Source organism: Phasianus colchicus, chromosome 20 (genome assembly GCF_987193195.1).
Source record: "Phasianus colchicus chromosome 20, bPhaCol1.hap1.1, whole genome shotgun sequence".
In the NCBI taxonomy this organism is placed as follows: Eukaryota; Metazoa; Chordata; class Aves; order Galliformes; family Phasianidae; genus Phasianus; species Phasianus colchicus.
In genome coordinates this window covers 10,705,558-10,731,082 of record NC_143455.1, presented here as the reverse complement: position 1 = coordinate 10,731,082, position 25,525 = coordinate 10,705,558, and the positions used below count along the sequence as shown (strand labels likewise).

The 25,525-nt window shown below is 59.2% G+C and overlaps 5 protein-coding genes across 15 annotated transcripts; 4 read left to right on the top strand and 1 right to left on the bottom strand.

Moving 5' to 3' along the window:
* Window positions 1-473: 473 nt before the first annotated feature.
* RAB37 (RAB37, member RAS oncogene family) lies at window positions 474-10,742 on the bottom strand. 4 transcript variants are annotated; one of them, XM_031598653.2, is made up of 11 exons: window positions 7,152-7,512; window positions 6,741-6,851; window positions 4,721-4,897; window positions 4,008-4,118; window positions 2,939-2,980; window positions 2,766-2,832; window positions 2,632-2,684; window positions 2,456-2,521; window positions 1,803-1,859; window positions 1,497-1,573; window positions 474-1,429 (listed from the first exon to the last, which is right to left on the bottom strand). In XM_031598653.2, the coding sequence occupies exons 1-11, from the start codon at window positions 7,404-7,406 to the stop codon at window positions 1,324-1,326; spliced, it is 1,122 nt and encodes a 373-aa protein (XP_031454513.2). In that variant the 5' UTR covers window positions 7,407-7,512; the 3' UTR covers window positions 474-1,323. The 4 variants fall into 4 exon arrangements, with proteins under 4 accessions (XP_031454513.2, XP_089978088.1, XP_089978087.1 ...); XM_090121962.1 differs by lacking the exons at window positions 4,721-4,897; window positions 7,152-7,512 and adding an exon at window positions 10,657-10,742 and having other exon boundaries at window positions 475-1,429; XM_090121961.1 differs by lacking the exons at window positions 4,008-4,118; window positions 4,721-4,897; window positions 7,152-7,512 and adding an exon at window positions 10,657-10,742 and having other exon boundaries at window positions 475-1,429.
* Window positions 10,743-14,918: 4,176 nt separating this feature from the next.
* On the top strand, window positions 14,919-18,126 carry LOC116232672 (CMRF35-like molecule 5). 7 transcript variants are annotated; one of them, XM_090121731.1, is made up of 7 exons: window positions 14,919-15,086; window positions 15,240-15,644; window positions 16,237-16,303; window positions 16,478-16,665; window positions 16,780-16,856; window positions 17,035-17,111; window positions 17,196-18,126. In XM_090121731.1, exons 1-6 carry the CDS (start codon window positions 15,047-15,049, stop codon window positions 17,074-17,076), a joined length of 819 nt encoding a protein of 272 aa, XP_089977857.1. In that variant the 5' UTR covers window positions 14,919-15,046; the 3' UTR covers window positions 17,077-17,111; window positions 17,196-18,126. The 7 variants fall into 7 exon arrangements, with proteins under 7 accessions (XP_089977857.1, XP_089977856.1, XP_089977855.1 ...); XM_090121730.1 differs by having other exon boundaries at window positions 16,986-17,111; XM_090121729.1 differs by having other exon boundaries at window positions 15,315-15,644; window positions 16,986-18,126.
* A 330-nt stretch (window positions 18,127-18,456) lies between these two features.
* On the top strand, window positions 18,457-20,429 carry LOC116232383 (protein CD300H-like). 2 transcript variants are annotated; one of them, XM_090121733.1, is made up of 5 exons: window positions 18,457-18,637; window positions 18,913-19,013; window positions 19,095-19,248; window positions 19,750-19,828; window positions 19,981-20,429. In XM_090121733.1, exons 1-5 carry the CDS (start codon window positions 18,604-18,606, stop codon window positions 20,342-20,344), a joined length of 732 nt encoding a protein of 243 aa, XP_089977859.1. In that variant the 5' UTR covers window positions 18,457-18,603; the 3' UTR covers window positions 20,345-20,429. The 2 variants fall into 2 exon arrangements, with proteins under 2 accessions (XP_089977859.1, XP_031454523.1); XM_031598663.2 differs by having other exon boundaries at window positions 18,461-18,637; window positions 18,913-19,248.
* A 670-nt stretch (window positions 20,430-21,099) lies between these two features.
* LOC149915385 (protein CD300H-like) lies at window positions 21,100-22,129 on the top strand. Its single transcript, XM_090121735.1, has 2 exons — window positions 21,100-21,601; window positions 21,758-22,129. Exons 1-2 carry the CDS (start codon window positions 21,214-21,216, stop codon window positions 22,036-22,038), a joined length of 669 nt encoding a protein of 222 aa, XP_089977861.1. The 5' UTR covers window positions 21,100-21,213; the 3' UTR covers window positions 22,039-22,129.
* Window positions 22,130-22,148: 19 nt separating this feature from the next.
* On the top strand, window positions 22,149-25,408 carry LOC116232382 (CMRF35-like molecule 8). Its single transcript, XM_031598662.2, has 6 exons — window positions 22,149-22,604; window positions 23,190-23,334; window positions 24,140-24,246; window positions 24,514-24,566; window positions 24,717-24,845; window positions 25,095-25,408. The coding sequence occupies exons 1-6, from the start codon at window positions 22,217-22,219 to the stop codon at window positions 25,206-25,208; spliced, it is 936 nt and encodes a 311-aa protein (XP_031454522.2). The 5' UTR covers window positions 22,149-22,216; the 3' UTR covers window positions 25,209-25,408.
* Window positions 25,409-25,525: the final 117 nt, after the last annotated feature.

The following is a 25,525-nucleotide window of genomic DNA, read 5'->3' as shown; positions in this document are numbered from 1 at the left end:
AAAGGAAACAGACAGCGCTGCTTTTGCACCTTCGGACTCCATCTGCGCCCTGCAGAGCACGGCCAAATCCTGGCAGGACCCTTCACAGCTCCTGCAGCGCTGGGAGAGCCCAGGCTGAGGGGTGGGAAACAGCACAGAGCCAACGGCTGCTTGTGCTGAAGCTCTCCAGCATTTTTTGCAGACATCAGCCAAGAGGCAGCAGCAATGCCATTGGTGGGAAGACAGAGTTATTTGGGGAATGCTGGACTCCGCACCATGAGAACAGCAGGGGAGGAGGTTGGTTTTAATTTAACAGGCCGTGTTTATTCTTCCCCTCTCACCTTTGGACTGTCTGAAATGCGCAGCCAAGCGCTGGGAGGAGGAGGGGGCTGTGGGTTCTTCTCCCACTGCATGCCCCACATCCCGCTCCCTGCTGTGCTGTACAGCCTCCCACATGGAGGGCCCGGGGCAGGGGTTTCTCACGCAGAGAAAAACCAGGCAGATGCAAAGCTTTGAAAATATCCAGCTTTAATCCGTATATTTGCAAAGAAAGACCCAAGGGAAGCGCAGGGGTGAAGGGGGCTCCGGGGCAGGGAGGGTCCTGATGGGGATGGATGTGCCCAATCGACCCCAAGTGTATCAGAGTTGTGCCCTCTGCAGCTGCCCTTGGCATCCTGAGCAGCACACCCAAATATTCCCTGCCTCTGTGCCCTATGTGCCCTATGTAGCACAGTGCCCGAGGGTGCGATGCTGTGGGCTGCTTCAGCCCCACCCGGAAAGAAAAAAGCTTTTCCCTCAAAGAGAAGTAAATAACAATAGAAAAGCTTCCAATTTCTGCAGCTGCAAGAGGGGGAAAACAAAGCTTTTCCAAAGTGCTGCGTGTACTGGAAGTACCCTCAGAGGTCACCGGGTGCTCCAAGGGTGTCCGCATGTGTGGTGCCAACTGCAGTGGGGCAGACGGGCTGGGACACCCCAGCACGTGGTGGTGAGGGGCACCACTCAGGGCCAGCGGCTCTGCAGGGCAGCGGGGCCGGATCCAGGCCTGTGCAGGTGGAGGAGTGCAGCATGGAGTGCACCGCAGGGGAGGAGCCAGGCGCTGGGTCTGCACCCTGCGTCCTGCTGGGGCAGTGGTGGCATCGCCGTGACTCTCTGGCTGGGCTGATGTTGACAGCGCGGTTGGGGCACTCGGGATGATCCTGGCACAGTCCCACAAGCAACGGGATCCGATCCTGCTCAGAGCCCTGCAGGAACAGAGCCGTGACCCTCTGTTCCATGGTGGGCAGGATTCAGCCCTGCTCCTCCCAGCACGCCGTGCCGGGGGCAGCCGCTCTTTGCCCATCCCCATCAAACGAAGGCACAGCAGCCGGATCTCTTCTGCTGTGCCTCGATGTAGTCATGGATCTGGAAGCGAGGCTCGTCCGGTAGCTGCATCGCTCTCTGCTTCAGCTCCCTGGGGACAGTGGAGACGTGTCACCCCGTGGGGACACCTTCTGCTCTGCATCCCACCCTGCACTCACCGGGCAATGGCCAGGAAGGCCAGCTCCACGTTCATGCCGGTCTTGGCGCTCGTCTCCATGAAGGGCACCCCATATTCCTGCGAGGACAGCATGGGCCCATTAGCGGCCAGCCCTAAAACTGCTCTGAACTGCACCCTTCCTGCATCCCCTCCCTGCTCTGTCCCAATGCTGTGCTGGTCCATGCTACACAGAGCATGGAGCACAGGAGGTGGCACAGCTGTGAAGTCCCCAAGCCGTGTGCCAGTGCCTGGGGCACCATGGGGTGCAGCAGGAGATGTGGCCAGATTAGGTTCAGGTTCAGCTCACCCTGGCCAGTGAGGCTCCATCCTCTGTCCTCACCATCCTCTCACTGCTCACGTCGGCCTGTGAAAGAGGGGCAGCATCACCACTGTGCCCTGTCCAGCATGGGGAGGTGTGGTGGCTTCCAGGAACTCCAGGAGCTGGCTTCAGGGAGCCAGGAACACGCAGTGCCCGGAGGAGAATGCAGAGCTCATTGAGCATCTGACACCTGGTAGCGTCTGGGATAGGGAGCATTCAGTACCCAGGGGGACATCTGGTACCAAGCATCATTCTGAATTCCAGGAGGCAACCAGGGGAAAACTCAGCTCCCAGTTGGGCACTGTGTACGTGGCAGCATTTGAGACCCCAGGAGACAGTGTGGGACACGGCTGGGCATCTGAGTTCTGGGGACGTGCATCCGGGATCTAGCTGGACAACCCGTACAGCAGCATCCTAGGCTGGGAGCATTCGTACTGGGAACCTCTCACACCCGGCTCTCAGCCCCGCGCTGCCCTCCACTGGCTGCCGGGAACGCGGCCTCCCTCAGCCCTCCAGCACTTTGGGGTCACCTCCGTGCCTGGGAAAGCCGGCAGGGAACCCCAGAGCCCCGTCCGGCCATGGGGACAGCATGGCAGGGAAAGGACAGCGGGAGGTGAGGCAGGACCAGACCACGCATGCACCTTATTGCCCAGCAGCATGATGACCACGTCCTTCTGGGCATACTCGTGGATCTCTGTCAGCCAGGCCTGTGGGGACAGCAAGAACTGAGGTGGAACCTTCGCCCCACACAACCCAGATGTCCCAAACCCCAGGACAGACAATCTTGTGACCTATGACAGGCAGTGGGGACACTCACACGGATATTGTCGAAGGACATTTTGCTGGTGATGTCATAGAGCAGGAGTAGGGCTGGAAGGGAAGGGGCAGAGGGCACGGATGCCGCAGGGCATCACACATATGGGGGTCCGTCCCCACCGGCCCCAAACCCACCTTGGGCATCCCTGTAGTAGGCGTGGGTCACACTGCGGAACCGCTCCTGTCCTGCTGTGTCCCAGATCTGCTGGGAGACGCCCCAGTGAGGGTGGGAGGGGACATCCCATGGCTCAGCCCTGTGTGGTCTGGGCAGCGCGGCTGGGAATTGCTCATCCACTCCCAAAACTCACCTGCAGCTTCACCTTCACCCCATCCACAGCCACCACCTTGTTCTGCAGGAGAGAAGGACAGGAGCTTGTCAGCACGATGTGCATCCTGGACCAAGAACTGCCCAGAGCAGGGCTCTGCATTCCCTGCTCAGGGCATGGAGCTGAGCTGCCTAACTTGCTTCAGATCTTGTTCATCTCCCAAGAGCTCCCTGTTCCACTGGAGAGCCAGCTAATGACACAGCAAACCCCAGGCACAACGACCTGCCCAGCAGCACCTGGCCCATGCCTGCTGTGGGAAACCCTGCAGGGCTGGGCAAGTGGGAGGTCTTGCATGAACTGCAAACAAATGTGTGTTTATTTGTATGTTTGTTTGCTCTTATGATGGTTGCCCCACGTAAAGCTTTGCTCAGGAAGCACTGTGCCTCAGGGGCTGCTCCTGCTCCAAACCCCAATTCCACCACCCCCAGCACAGGCTGGGCAATGAGTGGGGAAGGCAGCTCTGGGGGTGAAGCAATTGCTGCTGTGAATGCAGAAGCACGGGGACTTCCTTTTAGAGGCTGGTGTGGTGTAAGGGAAAAGGCAACTTGCACAAAGGGTATTTTCAGGATCTTTTAAAGAGTGGCACTTCGAGGGATAAGGATGAGTATAAACAATTTGGTTGCCCAGAACTGTTTGAAGTGGAAATGCAGGCAAGAAGGGGATGACAACAGTTGAGGGATAGCTCAGAAAATGGGATGAGAGAAATCCAAAAGTGCCTCGGGAGGTTGGAAGCAGCTGATGGGCAGCACACCGCATTTCCTTCCTTTGACAGTGGCTAGGAAAGACGGGCTGCGAGGCAGCCCCGCAGCCAACCTCGGCGTCACAGCGTGGCACGGGACTGTTTCCCCCCCCGGCTCTTCCTGCCTGCATGTTGTAACGCTGCATCGTCGGAGGGACGGCTCAGCTGAAGTCAGCAAATAGAATGAGACGGGAGGGGGGGGCGTTGGACGGGATCTGATGGCCTCAGCAAGCAGGATCTGCCGAGAACAACTCCTCAACAGGGAATTCTGGCTCACACATCCAGAACTGGGGCAGGCTGCTGTGCTCTCACCCGGAAATCTATGCCCACAGTGGCTATGAACGTCCCGGAGAGAAAGGCTCCGTCTTTGAACTGGAGCAGGAAGCAGGTTTTCCCCACGCCTGAGTCTCCGAGCAACATCACCTGCAAGACGGGCGCAGGGTGAGGTGTCAGCAGGGCAGCCCCTCTGCCCTGTCCCTGCGTCCCTCTGTCCCCAGGGCACGTCCTTCTGTAGGGCACCCAGGGTGCAGCCCCACAGTGCATCCCGAGGGAGAGGAGCGGACAGTGGAGAGGGGAAAGGATCTGGTGGGGATGCAGCACTGAGAAGTGCCTCCTGCCCATCTCCAGAGCATCTCCAGCCTTGAACTGGCTGTGGGTATGGGGTTACAAGGGGCAGCCCCGTGCCGGTGCACTGCTTGGGCAAACCTTGCTGGATTCCCAGGGCCCTGCCTGCCACAGACACCAAAGCAAACAGGGTGCCTTGTCCCCTCCTGCAAAGCAAACAGGCCCCAGCCAGGCACTGCCTCCCTCCATCCGGCACAGCTCTGTGCATTGCCCCGATGCTGCGCTCCCCACTGTGCTCATCCACCGCAGCCCTTTCCCACACGGCAGTGAGATGCTGCTCCTCTTGCAAAGGGACCCCCCGCCACTCCTCACCTCCCCCTTCCCTGTTCCTTCCCAGTGCAGCGAGATGAAGCGGATGGCCCCAGGTCCCCCCCGGCCTTCATCCCCTCGTTGCCCCCCACCTTTCCGGCCATCTCATAGTCCTGCAGGGACGCCGGGGGAATCCCGTTGCCCCCTGCTCCGCTCATGGTGTGTCTGAGCGGAGCTGCGGAGTCCTGGCCCTCCCTCCTCCTCCTCCTCCTCTTCCTCCACCTCGGGCAGTGCCTCCCGCCGGGCTGCGCCCCGGCTCTGTTACCGCCCTACGCGGGATGAGGAAGAGGAGGTGCAGCCGGATCCCTGCCCCTAAAGCGCAAATGGGAAGAAGGGGCCGCTCACTCCCAGCTGAGCAGCCCCCAGCCCCACAGGGATGCTGCAGCATCAGTGGGGGCTGCAGCTTGCAGGATACGGGCTCCCCCTGCACATCCCGAAGCCCACCCCGAGGGTGGGGGCACTCCAGCACTGCGGGCCCCCCCTTAGCCCCGAGGCACAGAGGAAGCCAGCAGCAGCCGTTAGCAGGAAGCCACAAGCTGCGGCACAGTGCTGCGCCTGCGTCTTGCACAAGATGGGTGCTGGGGCTCCTGTTCTCCCGCGGGACCCTCACACAGCCCCCAGCATCCTCCACGGACCTTTGGATCACCTTCATCTCATGCACAACCTGGGAAAAGGCCAAGTGCGGGAATAGAAGAGGTCCCGCAGGAGTGGCTGGGCACGGTGCATTACCGGAAAATCTCTCTCCCAAAGCAGGCACTGCCCATCGAGCTGCACTCAACCCCTCCGATTGATTTGCCCCAGAACCCCCAGCCCATCTCCACAGCAGTCCTTCCGACCCCATACTGAACCGATCCCAGCGCGAATCCATCGGCCCCGCCGGGATCAGACACCCCCGTTTGTGCCCACGGAACCGCGACCCGCGCTGCTCCCCCGGCCGAGAGCGGGCACGGCGCGGGGGGTCCGATGGCAGAGATACGCCCGCAGCGGCACCGCCTCCTGCCGCAGCCAACCCTTCCTCTGCCCCTCGGGAAACGCCGAGAGATGGAACCTGTATTTCCAGTCCCGTAACTGCTCAGGCCGAGCGGGGGGGACGTGGAAGTTCTGTACGCTGTGTTGCTGGGGGGCTGCCCGGAGCTGAGGCACGCGGAGCTGCGCTGCAGCTGGGGGCTTCGGCACCGCGCAGGGCTCACTCAACATCCCCACACCGCCCGGCCGCAGCCTACACCAGGCTGGGACTGGATGGGGACAGGGAACGGGGCTGGATGGACTCGGGCTCATCGGGCTGCCTTTGGGGAGCACCACGTTCCTCTAGAAGCACTGCTGTGAGCTGGGCTGGCTGCGTGCCGCCGGAGCTGCTGCTCTCTGAGCGTCCCAAACAAGGAGCGAGAGCCTGGTGAGCAGCACTGCGTGTGCTGTCATTTTTTGTGAGACGAATGAGTTGAGGAGGTCGGCTGAGCCCTCTGCCTCTCGGGGTCACGGCCCTGTGTCTAGCCCTGCTTCCTTGGCCTGAACAAGGGAGCCAGCCTGCCTTGCCACACCACCACATGGGGCTGCACGTGAGGTCCTGAACTTGGGTCTCTGTTTCCCAGGACTGGGGCCATGTGCCAGCCCTGCTGCCAGCCCCGCGGCAGCACTGCAAATAGCTCTGAATGGCGGCTGGGAGTGTTTGCCAGCATTGCTGCCATCTGCCTGAGCTTCTGAGGGCCTGGAGCTGCACACCAGGGCATGGCTGGCTGCTGCGGGACCACTCTGTGAGCAGCTGCTGGGAGCAATGGGCCCAGTATCACTGGGAGCAATGGGCACAGCACCACTGGGAGCAATGGGCCCAGTATCACTGGGAGCAATGGGCTCAGCACCACTGGGAGCAATGGGCACAGCACCACTGGGAGCAATGGGCATGGCACCACGGCAGGTTTCAAAGCATGAAGCCTCCCTCCACCCCCGGCAGCCCCCAGCACAACTCCCAGCAACACACAGCAGGCTGAGCTCTGCTCACAGTGACACAACCCCATCCCCCGCAGTTCTCCATGCTTAGCATCACTGACCCCAGTGGAGTCGTTTCCTGATGGTGCACAGTGTTACCCAGCCCAGCACTGAGGGTTTGGTCCTTACCGTAAACCCGATGCCCACGGTGGCAGAGAAGGAGCCTGGAATGAACTTGCCCTGGTCAAACTGGACCAGTAGAGATGTCTTCCCCACACCACTGTCTCCAACCAGGATGGTCTGCGAGAGATCAACAAAGTGGCATCAGCACATCGGGACCGAGCTCGTCCCAGCCCTGGGGTGCAGCACATGGCCGAGGTGCCAGCTTTGGGGGAGGAAATGGGAAGAGGTTTTGGGAGCTGCAGCAGATGCAGCGGGGGCGGCAGGGAGCAGCCTGGCCCTGGAAGAGCCGCAGAGCCGCCAGCAGCCCCGCCGAGCAGCAGATTGTCCCCACAGGCTGTGTGCTGGGTGCTGCACCGCGGCCAGATGGCTCATCCCCTGTGCCCCGTCTTTGTCGTCCCCTTCGGTCCCACCGCCCACCTGAGGAAGGACCCCCGGCACTCTGAGTGTCTGCAATGCACAAACTCTGCCCCGGGCTGAGCTCCGGGCTCTGAACATGGAAGAGGAAATCTTGGTCTGCACAGCCCTGTCGAGAAAGGAGGAATCTGGCAGAGCTGGACCGGGTCCAGAATGATTTAATGAAGAGAGCTTCTCCCCTGGCTGCTGCACACAACAGCCGCTGTGTGTTGTTAAAGCACGGAGTCTTTCTGGGGCAGCGCTGCCCTCACGCTGCATTAACGCTGTGCCACCGCAACGCTGTCATTGGCAGCGCTGCATTTGAAGCAATGTGACAGCCACAGGGCCCCTCTGCCGCCCCGCCCATCGTACAAACCCCCACAGCTCTCCTGCAAGGGGCAGAGCTGTTGTCAGAGGGCTGTGCAGGTGGCAGAGCAGAGCACTGCCATCACCTCCCGAGCTGCTGCTCCACATCCCAGACAGCCCCTGCTCCCACCAGCCCAGACCTTTCCCTGATATTCAGTGCCTGCCCACATTCCTCCAAATCCCAGGCCTGAGGGAGACCAGCAGTGTGAACACAAACGCCTCCCACCCTTCTCTGCCAGACCTGGGTGTTGCCTGCAAAGCCATGCATGCAGACGTTCCCATCCTTTCAGGAAACCGAGGCACTTTGAGCAATTTCCCAGGGACACGAGGAAAAATAAACACTCTGCTCACGGACTTCTTGCTCAGAACTGGACTTGGCCCCATCCTTTGGGATGTGGGTGTTCCCATGGCTGCAGCCACACCTCTGCCATGCTCCAGATGCTCCAGACAAACTGACCCCACAGCCCCACTCCATCCTGGCTCAGCTCCTCATCCCTGCTCTGGATAAGCCCCCAGAGGAGCAGCATCCCACCCCAGGCTCACTTCCCTCCCTTGGGGGTATTTCCCTGCCCACAGCCTACCCGGCTCTGCTCCACAGCCCAGGCATCCTTCCCATGCACAGAGCTGGATCTGCCCTGGAGCAAACGAATGGGAATACATCTGGAGAGTTCACTGCCACAGTGAGCCCAACTGCTGCAGAGCTCCGTATCCCCCCTGCCTTGGCAGTGCCTTAGAGCAGTTCTCCTGCACCCAGCACAGATCCAGGCCATTTTTGTTTTCAGCCAAATGATTCTTTGGATCTGAAATAAAACAGTCCACAAAAACCCTCTGGGGACCAAAACCCATATATAATTTCGGGCTGAGGGAGCTCTCACCATTCCCTGCATGGGCAGAAGGAACTCCACATCCCGTGGCCCCACAGCTGCTCAACTGCTCCACCATTGTCCTTCAGAGAAATGAGCACAATGTGCCACAGACTGACAGCACTGCCTGCCAGCTCTGCCACCCCATGGCTCCCATTGGGGGCTAATGCAGACCTAGACAAACAGCCCTGATTCAAAATCCCTGTTGGGTTGGTGTGGGCTGCAGAGACATGGCAGAGCAATGGTGAGAGTGAGCCCAAGCAGTGAATGCACAACGAGTTCCTCTGCCTGTGCTGGCAGTAAGTGAGCAAAGAAGATGTTCTGGGTTAAAGCACCTGGAGAAGAGAGGTCTTACACGGCTGTCAAGGCAGCTTAGAGAGGAGCAGTTCCAGAGCCAGCCGAGTGGTGTGAGACTGGGATAGAGCATGCACGTGGCTTTAGGTTGCTTTTTCAGTTCAGTTTGGAGCTTAAGCATGCAGTGGCTGGACTTGAGCTCAAACTGGATGGGAGCACAGCAAGGTGTGACCCCAGCCTGCTGAGAGAGCACAGGGGGGGAAAGTACTTTCTGTGGCCCATTACCTGCTCTATATAGAATGCAGGCAGCTCCTCAGGGCAGCTGGGGTGCTGCCTCAAGCCTGTGCTGTGCAGGGAGCTGCACCCCACCTTGCCCAGATGGTGCTGCACCACATCTGTGCCCTCTTTACATGGGCTTGGCCCAGAGCCCAGGACCCTCTCCCAGCTCCAGCTGAGGCAGCATCTCAACCCTGAGACATGAGCTGTAGGGCTGCACATCAGACCAAAGCTGGCCTAGAGCATCTGGCTTCCAACCCCTCTCTAGCACCATGGATCACATCTCACTCCCCGTTCCTTGTTCCATCTAAGTGTACAAGCACCCTATGGAAAGCAGAAGAATTTGGCAATGAGTCAAACCAACCGAATGCAGAATTGGTCATTTTGTGAATAGTAAAAGTTTTCTGGAGCAGCCCAGAACAAACTTCTGTTATCCCTGTTTTGATTTCTTCCTGGTCTTTTTCCTCCCCAGACCTAGGGTTAGCCACCACCCAGAAATCAGTTAACCTTTGTTTCTAGAATGAGCTCTCCCAGGATTTTTCAGCACACTTGAAATGTGATTCCTTGGTCAGAAACTGTATCTGATGAGATATTTGCTGCCTCACATCCCAGGAGCAAGAGGAGACTTGCTTCTGCATGACAAGCAACCCAGCCAGCAGTGGCAGCAAAATCCCAAGGGAAATGACAGACAGTGTAGAGCTGGATGGTTATTTGCCCAGGCAGCTCCCCCACCTGGAAACTCATTTCCAACAGTGTTGATTCTTAACTGCAGCAGCTCCATGCTGGAGAGGAGAGAGTTAAGAGTTTGCAAAGAATGAGAGTTAATCTTGAGGCATCCCTGGAGGCATGTCCTATGTTCTCAGTGCACAACAGAACTGATCGTGGTGGTAATTGATATTTTCCTGCTAATCAAAGGCTGGGTGCATTGTAGGAGTAAAGTAGGGTGTAAAACAGGCAGATTTGAGATGAAAATTCGACTGAGCTCCCCCCTTTCCCCAGCTCCCTGGAGGTGCCCGTGCCTGCACAGTCACACCTGGGGCTGCAGAGAAGCAGTGTGAGGGCAGACAGAAAGAGATGCTTGGATCCGGCAGAGATCAGCATCTGCCACATCTGCTGGAGCTGCAGGGCAGTGCCAGCACAGGGAGTGGATGCTGTGCTCCAGAAAAGCCTTCCGCAGACTCTGAGGCACACCCAGGCTTTGCAGGGACAGCAGCAACTCCAGTCATCCTCCGTGCAACGTGGAGTTATGAAACGATCTCGGGGTCTCCGCAGAAAACAACGATTTTAAAGCAAGAAGGAGAGGAGAGGACATCTCCCGCCGCTCTACTGTTCCGTGGCAGGGAAATCCCATCTCCTTACCGCGCCCCCGGCAGGGACCCCCGGGGCGCAGCTCTCTCCGACCAGCGCACAGCAGCGGGAGGAACCGGCCGGCGCTGCGGGCTGTGCCGCTGGGCTGACCCCTTTCCGGGGCTCCCTCTCGTTCCTCTTTGCAAGAACACTGACGAATCTGGGGCCCCTCCCCACCGCCACTCCACGTCGGGACCGAGCCCCCCCGGCGGCACGGGGCGGCCGATGGGCCCTCTGGAGAAAGAGGAGCGAGGGGGAGAAGCGGAACGGAGTTTGCCAGAGAAGTTGGAGCGGTCGCCCGCCCCGGCGATGGCTCTCACACCTCCCCAGCTTTCCCCCCGCGCACTTGGCGGCTCCCCCGCCCTCCGAGCACGCTGCCCTACCTTGTGCAGCAGGGCCTCGTTGTAGCCGGTGCCCGCCGAGCCTGCGGCGCGGGGCTCCATGGCCGGGATGCATGGGCCGGCTGCGGCCGCCGGGGGGGGGCGGGGGGGCGGGCGGGTCCGGGATGCGCCGCTCCCTGCAGCACCGCGGACAGCGGCAGCGCCGCCTCCAGCACCGCGGGCAGCGCCCGGATCCGCTGCGCTCCGCTCCGCACCGCGCGGCTCTCCGGGCTCCGCTCCGCGTCCGGCGCCGCCCCTTGGAGCTGTGCTCGGCGCGGTCCCGTTCAGCACGGCTCGGCCCGGCTCGGCTCTCTGCGGCCGCTCCCTGGAGCAGCGCCCGGCTCCTCGCCGCTGCCGTGCCCGCCCTGCCCGCGGCGCTCCCCGGCCCCGGGGGAGGGGGAGGAGGCGGTCCGGCCCGGGAGCCGGGAAGGCCGTGGGATCGCCCCTCGGCTCGGGCAGCTCCCGCACGACCGCCGGTCCCTCTCTCGTCCTTTTCCCACCTCCGCCGGCGGTTAAATTGCGCCCTGCCCCGCAGAGCCCGGGGCTCCCAGCCAGAGGGCACGGCCGTCTCTCACCCTCGTACCGGGAAACGCTGCTCTTCTTCCCCGCCCCCGCCGCGGGAGCTGCCCGAGGGGTGCGGGCAGAGCTGGCAGCTCCGGGCAGAGATGCTTCCTGCTGCTCCGATCAACCACTGAGCTGAGAGCACGAGGCCAGGTCCGCTGTGCCGATTGAGCCGTGCTTCGTGCTCAGCTCACCCACACTCGGTTGGGAAGACTCGAACTGCACAGTACTTCTCCATCTGACACCTCTCCAGCCATCAACCCACGCCGCCATCGGGCAGAGCACAGCTGCAGGGTCATCAGGGCAGTGGTTGGTGCTGGGCCGACTATTTCAGCTTCTTGGCAGCCCCAGGGCTATCTGGAGCCTGGCTGTCCCAGCAGCTTCCCTTCACAAACACACTGCATTCAGAGAGCAGAAGTAGGAATTTGTTTGGAGGGAAAAAACAAAACAAAACAAAACAAAACAAAAAACACCAAAAATAACACAAATCATGTTGAGAAACAAGAGGGATCTGTACCTAAATCTGGAGGTGAAAGTGAATATCTAATTGAGATCCTCTTACTAACAACTCTCATTAGAACAATCTGGTGCTTTTGATTAGACTGGAAACAAACAAACCTCTGCTGGGAAACTTATTTAAGTTATGCTGTCTCAGTCCCCTCCTTCCGGATCAGCAGACGGCCCCGAGCCGAAGGAGCAGACCGTGTTTCCAAGAGCCATCTGCACCCATTCAATTGCTGGTTTACTGTCTGTGCCTGACATTGCTAATTATATCTGCCCATTAATTCCTCTGACAGCAGAGATGGTTCTGCCAGGTTGGAGGATCAGTCTTGGCAACAAAAGCTAGAAAAAGAAGAAAATCAACCCAGCATGCCAGGGGGTTCGGGGCTGGCCAAGGCCACGAACTTGACCCAACAAGGAGGAGTGAAGCCCCCAGAATAGCACCAGGTCTGAAGCTGCAGCCCTCCTCACTTCTGGGTGGGGGTTCCTGGCACATCTCTGCTGCAGGAAGGGCTTGGAGGACGTTCTTTGGCTGCTCTCCGTTCCAGCAGTATTTGTTTTCATTTCCTGAGTCATGAAGGAGAGCAGTGAGGAGCGGAGGAGCCGGCAGGAAGCACGGCCAGGGGCTCAGCTGTCCCACATGGGTACTGCGTGGGGATGTGCTCAGCCCTGCAGGTCTGACAGTGCAGGGGAGGATAGCTTTCCTCCTTCATTGTGCTACTGCCAAACGTAGTGCTGTTCTACCAGGCAGCACGGATCGCTGGCAGAAGAGAGACAGAAGCAGTGAGAAGCACACAGCTCTTCAGCAGCACAGATGGGCGCTGCTCCAAAGGCTTTATGGCACTTTATGGCTGCTGAGGACCTGACCCGTTACAGATAAGTGGTATCAGCAGTTTAATTGGAGCTTGGCTGCCTGACACCCGGAGCACCCTCTGTCCTTTATACAAGGACTGTCTTTCCCTACCTCAAAAGATAAAATCAAACAGAACTCCAACCTTTCCAGCCCCTCACAGACCAGAGGCTCCTGGTGGCTGCAGAGCAGTTTATGGCCCTGTGGGGTGCTGAGCAGCTGGAATCAGTGCAGATCAATGAAATGAGAGGAGATGAACTGCAAATGACAGGAGCGATTTCAAGTGAGCCTGCCTATTGCCTGGTCTTGCTTGTTGGCCACACCTCTGATCATCTACATGTCTATTTGCCCTTGGAAGGTTCTGGAAGATTCTGGGCACTGGAAGGTCCACATCCTGCTGCTCTGTCTCCCTTTCCCACTCCCACTCATTCTCAGCTGCCCAACCCCATTAATTGTCTCACTGTCCACTGAGCTGCTTGTGCAATGCAATTGATGGGGCCATGTGAGCCCTGCTGAAGCTGTTCCTTCTCCTAAAACAGGAAAAATAAGATTTTTGTCACCCCACATCTGTTAAATTTTGCTTTCTGAATTTCGCTGCACTAACAAGCCCCTGGTTTACAGCCTTTCTGGCTAAGTCAGCCTAAGGCACAGCCCATAGCAAGGCCTTCATTGCAATGCTGTCCGCAAGGATCTCTCTTTTGCTAGCTTTGCTAAATCAGCACATTTGAGGATGATTTGGGTTTATCTTGTGTATCAGAGATGGCCGCGGAACAGAGCGATCAGATGCTGTGTGCTCCTTCAGCCAACGGAGCCGTGTTAGCAATGGTAACATTCAGCCTTATCTCAGCAGGACAATTCCACCTAAGCGTGCAAAGCAGAACATGAAAGTGCTGTCTGAAAAGTGCAGATTGTTTTTCAAAGGCACCGGGTGGAATAAGAGAATCTGGGGTTAGGAAATGCCACTGAAGCCAAGAGCAGAGGAGGGCTCTGACACAGCTGAGGTGCTGCTGGGAGGTATGCAGGGATGGGAGCTGGGAGCTGTTGGCTCAGGTCTCCCAGGAGCTCCCACACTGCTCGTGCATCAGCTGAGTCAATTTCTGCCCGTCCCAGCAGTGCTTGCAGTCTTCTAAAGCCACTGCCAGGGCAGAACCCACTGCAAATCTCAGTGGTGTCTGACTGCATCATCCCCATCCCACAGCCACAGAGCAGCGGCTGCAGGAGGGCCCTATGGCCAGCTCTGCTCCAGCTCCAAACGTGGCCAAGAGGAAAGCACTGTTCTGTTCCTGCCAGGATGCATCACTGGGCACCGAGCTGCGCTTCAGCAGCGCTGCTTCTCTCAGGCAGCAGCCCTGACCTGAGCTGCTCTGCTCCTCACTGCTCAGCGCAGGACTCTTCTCTGACCACATCCGTCCCAGAAACCAAACCTGAAACAGAGAAATGAAGGGGAAACAATACTTCTTATCTGATGAGAATAGCACGGATGTGCTTGGAAAATTGCTCTCATGATCTCTAGCAAAGCAGCTTTCTGAAGAAACGCTTCTGACTGCTTTCAGGTCACTGAACTGCCCTGGGAATTCTCCATCAGTGAATGCCGTTGTAGGCACTCACCCTGTGCTGTGTTCCAGGCAGAGCTGCTGCCTCTGAGCCTGTGCCACACCAGCAGCACGTGCAGCCGCTGTGCCCCTCCACGTGCAGACACGGAGCACTGCAGGCTCACTTGTTCACCACCTTTCCTGCCCGGTGGTTTCTGGTCAGCTGACGCCTTTGTTTGGGTTATGAAGAACTCGGGTTTACCCCACAACTCAGTGTTGCAATATTTCAGCATCTCTCACATGCAGCCAGCGGTGCCATTGCCCTACTTGTGTTGGGGCTTGCACCTGCGCTGGCGCTTCTGCATGTGTTCGTGTTCATTCTGATGTCTGTGCCTCTCCAATTCTGCAGTTCAGGAGAATGAAAAGAGAGGCAGAGCTTCCTTTCACAGCATGGAAGACCTTGCCCTGTCTCTTCAGTCCATCTCCACAAAGTCTCTCTGAAATGTGAGACATTTGCCATGTGTTGGTGTTCACAGCAGTGCTGTGCGCTGCCCTGCAGCAGTGATGTGGGGTGAAGTCCCCTGTGCCACCCTGCTGTGCTCACTGTGGGCTCTGCATCCTCACACCCCAGTCAGGCTCAGGGGAGGCTGCACTTTGCTGCATCCCCTCCCTGCTGACCCCAAACACAAGCCTCAACACCTCCAGCTGGGTCAGTTTGAAAAAAGCCACTCGGAGGCTCATTTCCCACAGCAGAAAAATCCCCAGCCCCGGGGTGAAGCTCTCCCAGACAAAAATAACCCAACCAGAGCCGTGCGCTGTAACTCAGTTTGAACAAGGAAGCCACAGAAAAGCAGAGCTGTGCACCATCTCAGCATCCTCTCACACTCCCGGTTTGCGGCACACAGCTCACACTGTGCTCCCGGCTGATGCTGTGGGGTGGAGCAGGAGGATGGGGGTACGGCCAGGATGGGGTTGGCTCCTTCTCCCAGGTGAGGATGGGCAGAGCTGAGGGGCCGGGGCTGCCGCTCCCACGGGCGCGGGTTCCCCTTTGGGTGTCAGCCCTGGGGCGGTCACTCGGCCCTGCGGGGTTGAGCAGGCAGCCAGGGCCCCCCAGTAAGGGCTGGTTTGTGTCTGCTGTACAGGAGCACCTCGGGGGAAGGCGGCCTGTTTGCTGATGTGCTATTTCTCTCCCTTGGTGCTGTGGGGATTCTCTGCAGTTTGCCAGGCTCTGGTTGTCCCCAAGGAGGTGAGCGGCCAGGAGGGTGAGACGCTTTCCCTGCGCTGTTGGTATGCGAGGGGCTACGAGGGCTACAACAAGTACTGGTGCCGCGGGGCTGCACGGGGCTCCTGCCGCAAAGTGGTGGAGACCGCGGGGCGAGAAGTGCCGCGCCGGCACGGCCGCATCTCCATCACGGACAACCACATCTTCTGCGTGGTGCTGCTCACCGTGGAGGAGCTCTCCATGGAGGACGCTGGGAGCTACTGGTGCGGGGTGGAGCGGGCAGGCAGGGACATCATGGAGCCGGTCACCGTGAGGGTGAGACCAGGTGAGCGCTGGCATCGAGTTGGCTCGTGTTTGTGCTGGGCGGAGAGCTTCTGGGAGGCTGCTGGGTCGTGCCAGAAAGGAACAGTGATGTGGGGAACAGCCCCTCAGCCCTGCTGCAGTTACAGTTGGCACGCAGTGTAAAGCAGCAGCAGGGTTGGCAGGAGATGGGTTGGTGCTCATAGATGGGTGCGGAGCGCTGGAGCCCAGTGCAGGGTTTGCAGCACTGTGGCCGGGCCGGGCTGCTGCCTGGGCTCCAGCATGGACTGCACACAAGAAGGACGGAAATCCGCTGCCTAAAATCAGCAGTGAGAACCCACAGCTGAGCCTCAGTGCTGCAGCCAGAAAGCCTGCAGGGCCTCTGAAAATGAAAGCAGGGCTGTGACACAACATCGGAGTTTGTAGCTGAGGAAAAGGGGCAGATCCAACCCCTCCAGCTTTGGGAAAGCTCCTTTTCATGGCTGTCAGATTGATGCTGGGAATGGCATCCCACAGAGATGTGGGCAGGGTAGGGGTAAGCACTCACTTCCTGCCAGCTGAGGTGGAGGGGCTTGAGCTCCCCTCCAGGGCCGCCCCTGATGCAGCCATACCCACAGCTCCCAGCCCTGAGCCCTCCAACACCACAACGGAATTCCCCCACACCGCGAACATCACTGCTGCGGGGTGAGTCCACGGGCACGGCAGGGAGGGCGGTGGGGTCACAGTGAGTGGGCACCACGTTCCTGGCATGGTGGATGATGGACACACGATGGAGCCCGTGTGCTGTGGGGCAATGCAGCAGCAGGAACTGAAGTGTGACCTCAGGCTGCTTGCCCTGCTTTGTGGTCCACCCCACAGTGCGGGGCTGCAGAAGGGAAACACCAGCCTTCAGAAGGGTCAGGAACAGCCCCCCTCCTCTCCTCCCAGCCTCTCCGGGCCAGCCCTGCAAGTCCTGCTGCCCACCATGCTGCTGCTGTTCCTCCTGGCTGTGACTGGCTCTGCTGGGCTCATCCATGCCCTGTGGAGGAGGAGGAGAAGAAGGGAAGGTAATGGCACTGGAGCACGACTAGGAGTCCTTGCCCAGAGGGGACAAGGCACAATCCCAGCCTTATCCTCCCTGATAAATGTGAGCTCTGATGGTCCCTTCTCCCCAACTCCAGCCCTACAGAAACCCCTGGGATTGGTGGGAAGCTCCCAGCTGTGCTCACCGGCAATGCAGGCACAGCAGCACCATCAGGTAAGTGCACGACCACCCCCTGGAGCCACAGCCCCCCAAACGTCCCCTGTAGCTCCAGGCTGCTGCGGCTGCACAGGAGCAGGGCTGAAAGCAGTGGGGACACGAGTGGGGCCGTGACCCGCACTGCAGCCCCGTGCTGGACAGGCTGCTGGGGACACACCACCACCTCGCACCAAAGGTCTCACAGCCCCCAAACAGCCAGGTGATACCACAGAGCTGAACAACATCTACGACAATGAGCTGTTCCTGAGGAAGGTGAGAGCCTGGACCAGCAGTGCTGGTGGTGCAGGGAGGTGTGTGCAGCACGGGCAGAGGCCATGCAGGTCGGCAACCCCTCAGGGCACCCGCACTGGCAGCAGTGACACAGAGGAGCAGCACAGTGAGCTGGGAGATGACAGAGTCTACATCAACAGCTGATGCTCAGAGAGAAGAGGATTCCCTGCAGTCCTAATGGGACGTCGCTTGTGGGCATGGCTTTGGGCTTTGCTCCGAGCGGGGCAGGGAGCTGCAGTCCCTCCCCCGTGTCCTTGCTGCAGTCTCAGCAGTGTGACAGCCTCTGCCACGGGGCTCTGACCCTGCTCCAGCCCAGTTCCCTCCTCTGCTTTGCTGCTGTGGATTGAGTAGTGCCCCAAGGATAGGAGGAACCCAGATCCCCATTCCTTCGTATGCTGATGCATGGGGCATCCTCCTGGCTTGGCAGCACGTGGGTTGCTTTAGGTGTATGTAAACTGCAATAAAGAAATACCCTACAGAGCTTAGATGGGGCGATCCTGAAGTGATACAAGGACCACGACTGGTGCTGGGGCTGTGTCAGCGAGTGGTCAGGGTGAGCAAGGAGAGGGGAATGGAAACAACACGGGAGCAAGGAAAGCCAGAGGTGAATGGGAATGGGGCAGCAGCTGAGGCTTCACTGCCCAGGCTTCCCCATGAGGTTTACAGCAAAAACACGCTGGCAGTCATCAGCCACGTCTTGAACTTAGAACGTGCTGCTGCGTGCAGTGACCTGGGGCAGAAGGGTGGAAGCAGCTCACAGCCACTGCCCCAGATCCCTGGGAATGGGGCTACGAAGAGCAAAATGCAGAGCTTCCTCTTTCTGTGCCAGGGAATGGCGTGGGAGGGCATGGGGCAAATGGGCAGGACGGGAAGGAGCTGCCCTGAGGTCTTTTCAAGGGGCATTGAGGAAGAAAGCCACTGGAAGGACACAGCCATGCTTTGTGCAGACTGTTTGGGTTCTGAAATTTTGCTGGAAACATTTAGAGAGAAAAACAATGTCACCCAGAAACCACATCTGTGCCAAAAGAGGCATCTTTTTGGGGAAGCAAGGTACTTCTGCTTGATGAACCAAACAAAGGCAGCCGCCCTCGCTGTGCCAGCAGTGGGGGATCTGTGCCAGGGGTTTGCACTGAGCTGGGGTCTGGGGGCGGCACAAGCCCCTCTGCTGGGACCCCGAATCCCTCTGGGCTGCTGGGGTGGGCACCATGACTGGGAACACTCTCTGCATTACGGTGTTTTGCTGGAAACTGGTGGTGGTTCCAGAGAAGGATCATGAGATCAGAATGACTCACGGATAGGAGGAAGGAAGCAAATGCCTCTAAAAAAGACATACGGGGTCTCAAGCAAACACTGCCCAGGGAAACAGGCTTGGGAACCTCTGGGGCACACAAGCACACACCAGCCTGCTCCATCCGCCAGGAGCTCTGTGAATCACCACAGGGAAAAGTCCGTGTCAGGAGGGAGAAGCTGAAAAATGAGGATTATCCTGGTTTGGATTATTTTCCCAGGTAAGTATGGATCATGCTTGGGGTCAGGGGAGGCAGAGGGGCTGCAGCCATGCAGCCGGGGATGCACACCATGCTGTGAGACACAGCTCAGTTGCCACCATCCTCCCCTGGCATCTGCAGCACCCGGACAACTCCCAGCCTACGCTACGCCTTGTATTGCTGCTACAAGAGGCTTCTTCTGGCTTACCACCGTGCTCACTGGGGGCTCTGTTCTTAAGGCTGGGGACATCTCTCTGCACTGGCTGAGCTCACAGCACCTATCATGTTCCCTGCAGGTGTCTGGGCAGTCTCAGGTCCCTCGCAGGTGACAGCCCGCTGGGGCAGCTCGCTGTCGGTGTCCTGCAGCTATCAGCTGGGCAACAAGCTCCATTCCAAGGTCTGGTGCAAATCATACTTTTTCAAGATCTTCTGCACCTACATGGCCCAAACCAATGGCTCAGAGGCGGTGATGACACAGGGCAGGGTGTCCATCAGGGACAACCACACGGCACTTGTGTTCACGGTGACGATGAGAGATGTGATGCCGGAGGATGCGGGCTGGTACTACTGCGGGGCAGTGAAGTCCTTGTGGCGCAAACAGTGGCACAAAACCGAGGTGCTCGTGTCTGAGGGTAAGGCAGAGGGTGCCCGGGGCTGGTGCTGGAGGAGGCAGAGGGAGGATGGAAAGCATTGCACAGAGCAAAACCTCTCTCTCCCTCCTTGGTAATGTCTCTGCTCCTCTGAGCCCACCCTTAAGGTTTCCAGTTCTCTCCAGCAGAGACTCTTCTCTTTCTCTGGCTCCTGGGTGTGCCTGCACCACATCACAGCAGTGATGCTCTTCTCTTGCATAACATTTCTCCAAGTAAAACATAAACATTCTGTTTCAGAGCATTGTGCCATCAGTACTTCCACTGTGGTTTTTTTCTGCAGCGCTCAGCACTTTCCGCGCCCACAGGGATGGAGCTGACCCTGAGCAGCAGTGCTGTGCTGGGTGCTGGACTGGAACAGGGTGATGCCCACGGAACCTAAAGGGCCACAGACCCCCTCTATCTCCTCCAAGGTCCCTGGATGGTGACTCAGGGATGGGCTGTGTGTCCTGCACTGACTCTCTGCCTTCTCTACACTTGTTTCAGCCACAGCCGAGGCCGGTGATGTGCGCCCACTGGCAAAGGCAGACCCACCCCCCACCGGCTGTGAGGAGCCTCCAGCACTGTGAGTTGGGGCTCAGGGTCACACTGGCTGAGGCCACTCCCAGGGCATCCCGAGGGTGAGCGGGTGGATGCTGGGCATGGGGATGCTGCAGCCCGCATCTTCCTTGCCCAGACCTGGTAAAGCTCTGTTGTTATCCTGCCTCTCCTCCCCAGGTCCCAGCTCGACATCACCCTCCTGCTGCTCTTCCTCGGTGTGAAGGTGCCTGTGATCCTGGCCCTGCTGTGCGGAGCCATGTGGCTGAGGAAGTGGCACAGGAGCTGCAGCCTAAGGGAAAACCTGCAGCAATCTGAGAAGTCCAGCAGCGCTGTGGCACTGTGCAGCCTGACCCCCCAGCAGCCTGACCCTCCGGCAGCACCACAGCATCCTTCTGGTCCCCTTCCCCACTCCCTGCCAGGGCTGAGCCACTGGAGCTGCTCAGCATCAGGTAGCTCTCTCCCTGCAAAGCCTCAGCCCCTCCTGTTGCCCCCCAAGTTGCACAAAGGAAGGATTGCTGTGCTGAGATCCCGTGTCTGCTGAGCTTGAGGTACCACCAAAAAGCAATTTTGAAACAAAGCCTGGGTATCCTGCAGGTGTCCGTGTGTCTGTCTATCTCCAGCACTGGCTGGGGCTCCAGGGGCTGCCAACACAAACGTGCGGAGCTGTGTTGCCGGGAGCCCCAGCTGGGGGGACATGGTGTCAAATGGGAGCTGTGCACCGCAGCCTGACTGAGCTGCCCACAGTTTCAGTCAGGCAGGACTGTCCATCCTGAGCCCAGAGCTCACAGCACACACGGCTGCAGTGCTGCCTCCTCCCCTTGCTGCATCCCATCCATGGCTCTGCATCCATCCGCTGCTGAGCTCCATTACGGATCACATTCCTTCCCATGCTCTGTGCTTGGCGGCAGCAGGAGCAGTGCTACCATTCATGTGGGGCCCTTCAGTGCACACTGAGTCTTCTGCCAGCACATTTTTAGTGTCACATAAGATAACTTGCCCAAACAGAGCTGGGGGAACTCCATCACCCTGATGGAACCCCATTCCATGGGCATGCTGAGCCCAACCTGTCCGCCAGGGCAATGACAAGGTGCATGAGGGACTGGAGCTGCAGGGGGATGAGGACTGGGGATGGGGAGAGGCCTGGAGACACACAACTGAGGGAGAGGATGGGCGAGGGCGGTGTTGGGTGGGAGCTGGGCAGCGAGGCACCAGAACTGAGTGCTGCTGGTGACAGAGGGATGAAGGAAATGAACTGAGAGCAGAGGAAACCGGAACTGCACATTGCGGTCTGACTTCTGCAAGTGCCTGGCCGTGAGTCAAGCAGAAAGGGGAAGGCACAGCCCTGAAGGACAGGCACGGAGCGCGTTCTGCACGAGGGCTGCCCGGGGCACAAGAGCAGCCGGTGGGGCCATGCGGCTGCTGCCGCTGCTCTGCTGCGCGGCTCTGTGCCTCCCCGGCCGGGCGGTGCGGGGACCCGGCACCGTGATGGGATACATCGGGGAGTCCCTCTCGGTGTCCTGCTCCTACCAGAAGGGGTACGAGAAGTATCCGAAATACTGGTGCTACCCTGGGACGATTAACACCTGCTGGTATAAAACCCACATCGTCATCACCTCGGAGCAGCAGCCCTGGGCTCAGGAGGGCCGAACCTCCATCTGGGACAACCGCACGGAGCGGGTGTTCACTGTGACCATGAGGGACCTGACTGCGGGGGATGCGGGCACCTACCGCTGTGGGGTGCAGACACACGTATTGCAGAAGGTTGTCTCCGACACGGTGCAGGTCATCGTGTTCTCAGGTCAGTCCATGCCTGTTCCCTACCTGGCACTAGTACTTTTGCCCCCAAACCCACAACCACCACGTCAGGAGCCGGGGCAGGGCTGTGAGATGAGCTGGGAATGGGGTGCAGAGGTGAGAGGGTCGGGACTGCTCAGTTTGCTGCGTGCTTTTGCAGGTCCAACATCGAGGGCTGACCCTGCGCTCCCTCGGACCACCCCACGGCCGCTGCCAACGGGGACGGACGCTCCGATCGAGACTCCAGCGCCGGCGACATCCACTACTCCAGGGACAGACACCGCTCCGGACCACTTCGGCTCGCTGCCGCTGTTCCCACTGCTGGCGGGGCTGCAGGTGCTGGCGCTGCTGGCCATGAGCGCGGCCGTGCTGTGGCTGAACCTGCGGAGCGGCTGTACCCGGCCGCCCCCCGCGGCCCCGCACCGCTTCTCTCCGCAATAAAGCTCCGCTCCGGCCCCTCTCCCGTATCCGTGCTTCCCTCCGGCCGCCGCGCGGGGGTGCAGGGGGCGGGAGGAGTCGCGGGGCCCGAGCTCCGCCCGTCCGACGGGAGCGGCCCCGGGGGGGCGGCACGCAGAGCTCCGCGGCTTCTCGGCCCCAGCTTCCCGCAGCCGGTGGGGCCATGCGGCTGCTGCCGCTGCTCTGCTGCGCGGCTCTGTGCCTCCCCGGCCGGGCGGTGCGGGGACCCGGCACCGTGATGGGATACATCGGGGAGTCCCTCTCGGTGTCCTGCTCCTACCAGAAGGGGTACGAGAAGTATCCGAAATACTGGTGCTACCCTGGGACGATTAACACCTGCTGGTATAAAACCCACATCGTCATCACCTCGGAGCAGCAGCCCTGGGCTCAGGAGGGCCGAACCTCCATCTGGGACAACCGCACGGAGCGGGTGTTCACTGTGACCATGAGGGACCTGACTGCGGGGGATGCGGGCACCTACCGCTGTGGGGTGCAGACACACGTATTGCAGAAGGATGTCTCTGACACGGTGCAGGTCATCGTGTTCTCAGGTCAGTGCTCGTGGGTCTGACGTTCCCCCCGTGCCCAAGGAGAAGTGACAGGAGCAGGGCTCTGGGATGCGGGAGGAGGTGGGCACCTGACATGGAGCTGCCCTGGGATGTGTCACCAGGCTGTGCAGGCTGCCACCATGATAGGGGTCTCAGTATGTTCCCTTTTTCTTGCCCCACCTTCAGCTACCCCCCACTCTGCAGGGCATCACCCTGCTCTCATGCTCCATTTTCACTCTGCTCTGATCCTGCTGGCTCTCCCTGTGCTTCCCTGGCCCAAATGTTGTGCCACCACGGAGTCCCTCACTCTCACCCCATTTCCCACCGAGGAACTCCAGACCCCCAGATCAGGGCCATGCAGTACCACTGCTGGGGTGTGTATGTGTGCTGGGGGGACTGGGACTGCTGGGCCCCGCTGCAGACCTGGGGAGGGGGCTTAGAGCCTCAGCCCTGGGGCTGTGCCCTATGTGCAGAGGGGGCTCCGGGTCCCCTGGGGTGACTCTGAGTGCATCACCTCCGACTCTCCCAGCCCGCAGCGTTTCCCATGGAGGCAGGCAGACGTGCTGAGCACTTCCTATTCTTTCACAGGTCCTAACCCCACATCCTCAGCATCACCCTCCACATCATCCATTTCCCCTGGCCCCATTTTCAGCTCCACATGGATGCCTCCCCAGCAGGAAACTGCAGAGCAGACCGCACGCCCCACTTCCCCTGGAGACCTCAGTGAAGGGCAGTGAGTACCACTCGTGGCCCACACTCAGACTCAGATCTCTTGCCTTTGCCTTCAGAAGGCAGCCTTGTGTCCTGTCAGACAGCTGCTCAATGCAGACAGCAATCTGGGACCTGGCAGAGACACACCTGCCTGCTGGTGTTGAGCAGCAGGAGGAAGCAACAGGTCATGGCTGTGTGAGAAGAGAGCTTGGGCTGCACTGCTGATCCCATTTCCTTCCCCATATCTCGAAGGGGTGTTTGCTTGTGGGAAGCCGCTTGTGAGCTGAGCTGGGTGCTGTTCTGCTTTGCAGTCACACATGGCCTTGCAGGGGCTGCCCAAGGGCAGGATGGCAGCAGCAGAGCTTCCCCTCTCCTCCGTCTCTCGGAGGTGATGCAAGATGTGGGGAAGGCTGAGGCTCCCGTCAGTGTGCATACAGCTGATCTCCTTCTCTAAACCCGTCCCCTTGACACAGTGACCGTGCCTTGTTACTGCTGGCAGCAAAGCAGGTCACCAAACAGCACATCCAAACCAGAGCAGAACAATAGAGGGGCAGTGGCAGTGGCAATAAAGGGTTCTTAAAACACTGGAGGTGCTGCAGCTCTCACACAGTTTCCCATTTGCTGCTGCTCCTTGCAGGCCAAGGACCACCTGCCTGCTTCCTTTGCTCTCCAGGCAAGCCCCTTGCCCACAGACATGACCAAGCCGAGCAAAGAGAGCAAAGCGAGATGAACAGCAGCCACCTGTGCCCACATGCCTGCTCTGCAGTGGTTGCTGCTGGCTTTGCTGCTGAGCAGAGTGAGAGAACAGAAACTCTTTCCTCTTGCAGGTTGGACATAGTCATGGGCATCCTCATCCCATGCATTGCAGTGGTTCTGTTTTTCCTCACAATTGCTGCTACCGTTTTGGTAATTCTGTCCTGGAAGAGGAAGAAGGGTAAGCGAAGCTGTCACCAGTGCCTTTTTCTGTCTAGATTTGATGTGAATTTTGGTGCCAGCACAGGAAGGGGCAGAGGGCTGCCAGCTTTCTGGTGGGTCTGCGTTTGCTGCAGAGCTGCTTCGGGCCAGCTGCCCCAGGTCCCTTCCTGCTCTGCGGTGAGGTTGGCCGCAGCAGCGCAGGGTTTCACACATTGCTGTTCCTCTGCTTTCCCTTTTGTCTGACCATGACTGCATCTCTCTGACCCTTTGTCTGACCATGACGCAGCCCTCGCAGGAGCACCCATCGAGATGAGCAGCACTCGTGGCACAGCCAACACGGTAAGGCAAACAGCACCGGGCCCAGGGAGCTGTGCAGGAAGGGGGAAGTGCTGCACTCTGTCCTCCTGCCACCATCCCAGCACTGATCACTGAGGGCAGTGGGATGGGAGGTGCTGGAAGTGCACCCCAGCTCTTCTGGGTTGGTTGCAGGAGGTGCTGCAGTACGCGAATATCAGCCATGCGGGCACGGAGCAGAGCCATCTGTACAGCAACGTCAGGGCTGCACCTGCAGCCCCACAGGCAGCCACCGAATATTCGGAGGTCAAGAAGCCGTGCCAGGTGGGAAAGCACAAGGTGGCAGCAGGAAGAAATCCTGCTTGGGGGCTGTAATGGGGGGACCTGGTGTGGGGCAGGGCTGGGTTGGATGGGTGGGTTACAGGTGGACAATAGCCACAGATAACGAGGGTGCCCTCATGCTCTCCGGTCCTGCGGCTGCGATGGGCGCTTGAAAGGGATGGAAGCGTGGATGTTCCTTGGAGGAACCACGCCAATAGTTCTTTTTTTATATTTTTTCCCTCTTTTTCCCAGAATTTGGAAAGGAATACAGAGAGCCTTTATGCCCAGGTGTGCAAAATCCCTCCGGAGGAGCAGGAACAGCTCTATGCCAACATGGCTCCCAGGCAGCAGCGTGCAGCACAGTGAGGATGAGGAGCCAGCACTGCTGTCTGCTGGAGCCGATGGCAGCAGGAGCTGCTCGGAACACTGAGACCCAGTCCAGGCATCAGGGCAGTGCTTGGGGCAGCCAGGAACCGGCTGCTTTCATAGGCTCCGGTGCTTCTTTGGTACAGCGCAAGACAGGAAGAGGTTGAGCAAGAGGGGGCAACATCACTCCCCGCATTCAGAGACCTCGTGCCCCACGTGGCAGCCGTGCTGGGAACAAAAAATAGTCCCTGCATTTGTGTGGCCCCTGGCTGGGGGAGCAGCCGGCAGAGATGCTTCCATTCGTCCTGCACGGCCGC

What these genes read in the sequence shown, in the direction of transcription:
- RAB37 (XM_031598653.2), bottom strand. Translation starts at nt 7,406, where the DNA reads ATGCAGCGTGAGGGCAGCGCTGCCCCAGAAAGACTCCGTGCTTTAACA. An exon ending in CTACTACAGGGATGCCCAAG is followed by an intron (nt 2,685 to 2,765) that starts GTGGGTTTGGGG and finishes CTTCCCTTCCAG; the next exon opens with CCCTACTCCTGCTCTATGAC. An exon ending in TGTCCTTCGACAATATCCGT is followed by an intron (nt 2,522 to 2,631) that starts GTGAGTGTCCCC and finishes CTGTCCCCACAG; the next exon opens with GCCTGGCTGACAGAGATCCA.
- LOC116232672 (XM_090121725.1), top strand. Translation starts at nt 15,047, where the DNA reads ATGGGGGTACGGCCAGGATGGGGTTGGCTCCTTCTCCCAG. An exon ending in CACCGTGAGGGTGAGACCAG is followed by an intron (nt 15,645 to 16,236) that starts GTGAGCGCTGGC and finishes CCATACCCACAG; the next exon opens with CTCCCAGCCCTGAGCCCTCC. An exon ending in AGGCACAGCAGCACCATCAG is followed by an intron (nt 16,857 to 16,985) that starts GTAAGTGCACGA and finishes CCCGCACTGCAG; the next exon opens with CCCCGTGCTGGACAGGCTGC.
- LOC116232383 (XM_031598663.2), top strand. Translation starts at nt 18,604, where the DNA reads ATGAGGATTATCCTGGTTTGGATTATTTTCCCAG. An exon ending in CGAGGTGCTCGTGTCTGAGG is followed by an intron (nt 19,249 to 19,749) that starts GTAAGGCAGAGG and finishes CACTTGTTTCAG; the next exon opens with CCACAGCCGAGGCCGGTGAT. An exon ending in TGTGAGGAGCCTCCAGCACT is followed by an intron (nt 19,829 to 19,980) that starts GTGAGTTGGGGC and finishes TCTCCTCCCCAG; the next exon opens with GTCCCAGCTCGACATCACCC.
- LOC149915385 (XM_090121735.1), top strand. Translation starts at nt 21,214, where the DNA reads ATGCGGCTGCTGCCGCTGCTCTGCTGCGCGGCTCTGTGCCTCCCCGGC. An exon ending in GCAGGTCATCGTGTTCTCAG is followed by an intron (nt 21,602 to 21,757) that starts GTCAGTCCATGC and finishes GTGCTTTTGCAG; the next exon opens with GTCCAACATCGAGGGCTGAC.
- LOC116232382 (XM_031598662.2), top strand. Translation starts at nt 22,217, where the DNA reads ATGCGGCTGCTGCCGCTGCTCTGCTGCGCGGCTCTGTGCCTCCCCGGC. An exon ending in GCAGGTCATCGTGTTCTCAG is followed by an intron (nt 22,605 to 23,189) that starts GTCAGTGCTCGT and finishes ATTCTTTCACAG; the next exon opens with GTCCTAACCCCACATCCTCA. An exon ending in AGGTCAAGAAGCCGTGCCAG is followed by an intron (nt 24,846 to 25,094) that starts GTGGGAAAGCAC and finishes TCTTTTTCCCAG; the next exon opens with AATTTGGAAAGGAATACAGA.